This window comes from Puntigrus tetrazona, chromosome 8 (genome assembly GCF_018831695.1).
Source record: "Puntigrus tetrazona isolate hp1 chromosome 8, ASM1883169v1, whole genome shotgun sequence".
Classification (NCBI taxonomy): Eukaryota; Metazoa; Chordata; class Actinopteri; order Cypriniformes; family Cyprinidae; genus Puntigrus; species Puntigrus tetrazona.
In genome coordinates, this window is record NC_056706.1 from 19,543,200 (window position 1) to 19,550,628 (window position 7,429).

The 7,429-nt window shown below is 36.1% G+C and overlaps 1 protein-coding gene across 1 annotated transcript in view; it reads right to left on the bottom strand.

Moving 5' to 3' along the window:
* Positions 1-832, bottom strand: part of slc12a5b (solute carrier family 12 member 5b) — a 44,475-nt gene extending 43,643 nt beyond the window's left edge. The window contains exon 1 of the mRNA XM_043247413.1: positions 590-832. Within this exon, the coding sequence (XP_043103348.1) occupies positions 590-644 (55 nt within the window). The 5' untranslated portion in view covers positions 645-832. The remainder of the gene's footprint in view (positions 1-589) is intronic.
* Between the last annotated feature and the right edge of the window lie 6,597 nt (positions 833-7,429).

Sequence of the window (7,429 nt, forward strand, 5' to 3'; positions counted from 1 at the left end):
ATATATATATATATATATATATATATATATATATATATTTAAATTATACTAAACACAATTTTTGTTGTATTTTTAAGTCTATTTTGACTGACTTTTCTTAGAGTATGAAAATCTACACACACACACACACACACACACACACACACACACACACACACATTGCTTTCTGTACTTCCTCAGACAGACACAGAAAGCATTATCATTCTCCTCACAGCAACCTTGCAGCACGAGCCTTTGCCAAAGCTGCATACACACCGACACGCACACACATACAATCATTTCCAGCCGTATCATTCCTGTGAATGCTTCCTTGCCACATACACACATGCAAACAACCACAAAAGCACCACTGATTATGATGCACGGAGTATTTGCACTCTGACATATTCTGACATCTCGCATCACCCACACACACTGACAAGCAGCTATCAGTCATTGGTGCATGACTGTCACACACACTCACACACACTCCAGCTTGAACTGGTACCATCACTAGTTCCCGGTACAAGACACATTTGCTCATCCTCTGCATGCACACACACACACACACACACACACCCAATAGCTGTTGCAGGATCAGCCCACTCACCCTGACTGTTGGGTCCCCCATCGCCCTCTTCACATTCGGTGAGGTTGTTGAGCATTTTGGAAGCTGGAGCCCAGATCCCCTGCTAATGCTAACACTGCTGCTGTGTCCACCAGCCAACGCGTGTACCAGCCTCACACGGACGGAGGAGGAGGAGACGGCTCGTGGTGCTCTGCCTCTCTCCTCTCAAGAAAGCGAGCAGTGCTGTGCTCCAGCAGACTGGAGTCCTCTCTGCGTACTGACTCTCTCTCTCTCTCTCTCTGTAGGAGGAGGAGGGGTTGGGGGGGGACACAGAGAGAGGCTGCAGGGACGTAAATGATGGAATGCTTAAGAGCACATTTTTTTTTCTCTCAAACACTCACACAGCATGTCGTCTCTTTCTCTCTCCCTGCTACGCAACTACAGGCTGCTTGCGCCTCACCACTACACGCACGATGCAGCGATCAGGAATCGCCTTCGCTTACATGTAGAGTCTGTTGCAATGTCTGTGTCATCACTGTGTCAAACTGTGCTCGCATCAGGAAAAGATTGCACGTGGTTGTGGGTTAAAACTGTAGCTTTCGTTCTCAGGTTGTTGGAGAACGCACCAACCAAAAAACCAGCAATCTGCATTTTTGCATGTTTTTTTTTTTTTTTTTTTTTGAACGATTGTAAGGGTGTAATGGCTGGTTGCTAGGTTGTTTCTAAGGTGGATTTAAACGTGTGCTGATATTGGTGTTCTGGTGGTTGCAAAGGTGTTGCTATGCAGTTGCTAATCTGTTCTGGATGCTGCTAATTTGCAAGTCCAATGCATTTCCAATTTGCAAGTCTGAAAGCTAGAGATATTTATATTTTTGCCCTTGCTTGCTGGAAAGACCAACACGGCTTGTTGAATGATTTATTTTAGATGGTCAATAGATCAAAACAAACAAACAATCACCGTAAAGGGCTTGTTTCTGAATTCTTGTTTTTTTAGGAACCAGCTAGACCAACACCGAACCGACCCTAACAGGCTGAGGCTTTTATTTTCTGATAAAACTGCATCTTAACAGTAGGTATGAAAGCCTTACCCTCAAGGTAATTGGACTCGCACTTCTGCTTTTTTTTCACAGAATTGTGAGATAAAAAGTTGTTATTACTTTTATTTTTTATTCAGTAGCAGAAACAGGCTTACATAATTAGCTAATTAATATAATATAATATAATATAATATAATATAATATAATATAATATAAAAATATAATATATTTTGGGGCTTTAAACAATTAAATAATTTACAAAAGAAATTTAAAATGAATTTTAATAATTAAATAAATTAATAATAATACATAATTCTAGTTTAATATAATACTTTATTTAAAAAGTATGGTTTATGTTAATTTCCACATTTGCTAATTCATTTGTTTTAATGAGCACGTCAAGTTTTCAAAGTAATTTTTCATAAACAACAACTATATGTATTAATAATGTTAAAAATTTGTAAAGGTTTCAACTATTTTACAGAAAACAGGGTTTGATCGATATTTTAGTTCTGCCGTTTCATGAGACACGTGAATCAAACACCTCGACCTTCCACCTTAATGTTTCTATACGTGATGAAATACTTATGAGGAATAAACCATGTAAGGAATGATTGCCAGAGGCTTTTACAGGCTCTATGTCACGCTACAGGTTGTGGCGTCGGCGCGAGAGGAAGTGAGGTGGAAATCTTGCTTTCTGCTGTCTTTTATACATACTTTCCTTCTGACCTCAGAGGTAAACTCCACTGAGCCTTCCTTCCTGAGAGCTTTCTATAAATACAGAGAATAAATTAAGGTATGGGAGATTTTAAAGGTTTTTTCTAAAGTGCAGTATGGTGAGAAAGAGCACACATCAGGAATCAGGGACGCACAAAATGGTTAGACGCATAAATGATAGATCTGCTCGGAGAGACCCACCGATGGATAAAAGCCACTGTGTGAAGCTGAAGAGGTCAAAGTGTGGAAACGAATATGAGGCTTTGGAATAAAATGTTCTCATACATAGGGTTTAAATGTATAAAACCGCATGGAATTTAAAAACGAATTAAAACTGAATAAACTAAGTTTTAAACAGTTTTAAATAGAAACATTTTGATTTTACTGAATATGAAATTGAGCATACAGTATTTTTCGATGGACGACATGATCAGCTTGTGGAGCTCATGCTCTTTGAAATTCAAATTACATTGATATTTAATAAAAAAAAAAAAAGTTACTAAAGGCAAGACACCGTTTTTGGAAAACATCAAAAATACACTTGTATATGTTGATATTATTGCACTTCATCTATTTGCATAGAATTCGATTCCAATGTGCATTTTTAAAAGGCAGTTTTAAATGAGTTAGAAATAACTTCAATAGCAGTTTTAGTTTAGTGTTAGTTTTGTTTCGGTCTATAAAATGTGGGAAGGGTTTTACAGAAAGATTTGTTTATATAGTTGCCTTTTTTTTTTTTTAATATGGTGATGCATCTATTTATTTTTCTGGCTGTTGACAGTATTTTCTGATTTATAACAGAAATATAGTCTGTAAGCTTTGACTTTAAAACGTCCAAGAAATCAAACAATTTCATATCCCTAAACACACACACACACACACACACTCACTCACTCACACACACACACACACACACACACACACACACACACACACACACACACACACACACACACACACTCTATTTAATTAGACTAAGCCAGAAAAAATGATGAGTAAAAAACAAGAACAGCACATAACATACATATATTGTATATTTATATACTGTGATGTTTATTAGTTTTTACCCTTTTCACTTGGAGCATCTTGTCTCTAATGTACTAAAATTGCTAAATGTTCTAAATGTTATTCAAACTGAATTAAAGAAACATAAAAACAATGGAGGAGAATAAAAAAAACACAGACCAATGAAGCTTGTGCAGATTAAGTGGTATCAAGGTCCAGGGTGAAGAAAGCAGGGAAGGTTTTGGGAAGCATGAGAACATGCTGGCCTGGCTGTATTCATGCAGTGAATCTCCTCTGAGACCGACACTTTCCCTCCTAAAAGCATTTAAATGCGGCTTCTCACCTATTTTTAGCATCAGAAGCTCAAAGACACAGAAAACGTTTCTGAACTCTGAAGATTAAAGAATATGTTCTCATATCTGTGCATATCTTTTTCTGTGTAAAGACACGTTTCTATATATGGTCTATATAAGAGATAGATGAGAACAAAAACCTTCCTGCAGTACACATGAATTCACAGACTGAAGCACCTTCACAGACTTTTCACTGTCATTTGCATTTTTGCCCAAAAGCGAAAAACTTACAATGCCGTTTGTGTGCATGTTCACGAGTTCAAATTAACGCTTAAAGAAATATATCAAATCTCTCTCTGTATAGGAAGAGAACCAAACGTCAGTGGAAAACTACATGATAATTACACAGTCAAGTCCAACTAGGCATTAAATATCATTAAACCAATGAATTATCTAATGATGAGACAAGTTATGGCTCATTTGTACAATTTGGCACAGTTAATATATTTGAGAATTCTAATCTGTTCTCACATCGATCAGCTGCACCTTTGTAATAAGAAGTACACTCACGCATACATTCAAAACAATAGGCTACACTTACTGTATTTAGTTTTTTACAAATTAAGAGTTCATTTTCAATGACTATTTCAATTCATCTCAATCAACCTGCAGTTGGGTTATTTGGACTAGGTTAAAAGATTGCAAAAAAAAAGCTTTTTCCAATACACAAAGTGTAAACAATGTAATATTTTCTGACATCGTGCAAATTAACTAATTATTTAAACATGCATTATAGTTCAAATCTACATAAAATGCAATTAGCTGAAGATCTGAATACATTTAAATACGACTTCTTCTTTACATGTAATTTCATAACTCTAAAGTCTTTGAAATATGGTTATGGAGTATGGCTACAGTATTGCAATCAGATTTTAAGACGTTTTAAAATAGAAGTAAAACCTTTAAATTTAATTTGATGCAAAATGCACTTTTAAAAGCGCTTGCCTGTGTTAAGAAACAATCATGGAATCTAATGCATGCACTGAATGCGTGAAGTACACTAAAAATGAATTAAATGCAGTCTTTTTTACAATGGCAGTAATCATTATTTATGGAAGCGGAGCTGACAGAGTCTTCAAGGATCACGCATCTTCTGTGCTGTGAAATGGAAAGGCCTGGTCCAGATGTGGACAGACTCCCTCAAGTTTGCTGGAATCTCAAATTCTGCCATGATTGGCATCCATCCTGAATACCATTTTCATCTGGGCCAAGCGGCTTTAGCGCTTAACCCGGAGGGCACCTCCCATCTTTACGCATACACATATACACAACACAACCCTCCCAGACTGCAAAAGCTGACCTAATCCACAGATTAAGGCCATAGAAAAATGTTGCAATTTGCTTTTTCATTTAAGCTAAAAATGAAACAAGAATGTAAGAGTCATCTCACTCGATTCGACAGAACAAGACATGGATATGAGCGCCTAATAAGCTCGTTTGAGCAATGAGCAGTTGGGGATTCTCTTTTTTTTTTTATCAAGGCTCGCCGGTGTTTAAATGGAAGTGAAATGAGCTGTCCATTTAGCTCCGGGACAAGCAAGGACGTTTCACTGGGATTACAGAAAGCGCTAGGCTGACCAGCAGCTGTACTGGGGTGAAGATTAAAACCGGAGGGCAGAAAATGACCTTTCCGATGACGATCTTTCACAAAGTGCTCTCTGGTTATCATTAACTGATATTGCGTAAGGTGAAATGCCACAGGACATGATGGACTTCCAAGAGCTGTGTGAATGTCATGATTCGACTGCAAAGCCTTTTAGAGGTTTCGATGGACAGTTCGATTATTACGTTTATATATATCCCTAATGTGTATTTTAAGTAAAGGTTTTACGACTCTTAATCAGACTCCACGCATTTGCCATGGTTATGATAGCATTCGATAGAATTAAATGCACTATTAATAGAATTATATACACTAACATTCAAAAAAAGGTTTGTATTAAAAAGAACTAAATTAATAGTTATACAGCTAGGGCATATTAATTTACACTGATCATTTCTATTTCAAATAAAAGTTCTTTTAAAACTTTTAAAAATTCATCAAAGAATATTGGAAAAGTAAGCTTACAAACAAATAATAAGCAATATTGCCCGAGCACCAAAAAAAAAAAAACACCAAAAAACATTATTTTTAGAAAAAAATATGAGTTAAATTATGTTTATGGCAAAAATATAGGCAAATGTTACTTGTGAAAGTTTACCTTTGTATTGGAGTATATATGTAAGTATATATATGTAACAATAAAGTCTGCACAATATGTTTTTACGATACAGGTATGATAGGCGTTGCAGAACATATTGATTTCACCTTTCGCTATAACCTCTGCAACCCTGTTATTGGCACTGCAGCGAGAACGGCTGAGATTTATGAGCAGCCGGGGAGAGAGAGAGAGGGAGAGGAGCAACCATTTAAAAGAAAAGTCCGAAAGAGAAATTGAGCCTGTCCTGAATGCACCCCTGAAGGAAGTCAAGGGCATATTGAATGTTTCATTCCGCTCTTGCAGATATTCTGACCCTAAATGATGTGTTATCTGTTGCAAAGGAAAAAAACTGCTAAGTGTGCTGTTCTGTTATTGGCATGGATTTGCGCGTGAATATTAAGGAAATGTGACATTCATTTACAGTTGTCTGAATCAGCAGGGCAGGACGTATGCATGTCATGACACTAAATTCAATATAATTCATTAATCAGTGAACTTACCGCTCAGCTCATATATTTTCCATAGGCCAACAACGGAAGGTCACAGATTCAGTTTCCAACATATACTTCCAAACGAATATGTTTTATCCATTCAATTTGATCTATCCATGAAACATAACACTCTTTTAAACAGTTAAGGTGATGCAATTCTATAATCTATATTATATTTAATTTTTGTGGCCCAAAGAAATATTCGACCCTTTGACATCTTAGTGTTTATCAATGTAGTAATAGTGTTTTTTTATTATGAAACAGCATCTTATACAATCTGATTTAATTGTAAGGATTTTAATAACAGAGACTTTCATTTGGGCATTATATTATTTCACATATAATATATATGATGTATACTAAATCTAAATGAATACAAATAATTTAGAATCTCAGAACCAACTAATAAAGGTAGAAATTGTTTTTTCAAGATATAAAGTCGCAATTCTGACTTTATAGCTGCAATTATCAGTTTATATCAGGCAGTTCTGATTTTTTTCTTGCAATTGCAAGTTTGTATCATGCAAAAAAAAAAACCTTCAGATTTTTTAAAATAAAAAGTCTCAATAATCTTTAAAAAAAAATAGTTTTATTCAGTGGCAGAAACAGGCTTCCATAGTCTTTTTTTTTTTTTTTTTTTTTTTTTACAGTATACGGTGTATCTCTAATGTCTATATTTACTCTAAATGGCTGATGGTCACATAATAAACAGGATCTATGTGCATGTGTCCCATTTTCTCAGCCATCTGAGTCGCACTTTGTTTGAAGAGGTGCCACTGTTGGGACTACGCCGCTTATTTGTTTATGTGGGCTCTGAATGCATTCATTTTTTTTTTTATTGTTTGCACAACCTGATCTGGATTTGTACCGTTGCAGCGACGCGGTAGGTTTCTCTAAGGTTTTTGGGTTTTCCCTAAGAGTTATATCATCTCTCCACAGAAGACCTTGGGATGTGTTAACTTCAGTGGAGTGTAGACAGAGTGCAGGCTTGAGTGCAAAGCATGTATAAATCATGGCCAGAGAAATGAATAGGGAACAGTGTTCACACAAAACCAACCAACAGGAAGGCAATTATAAA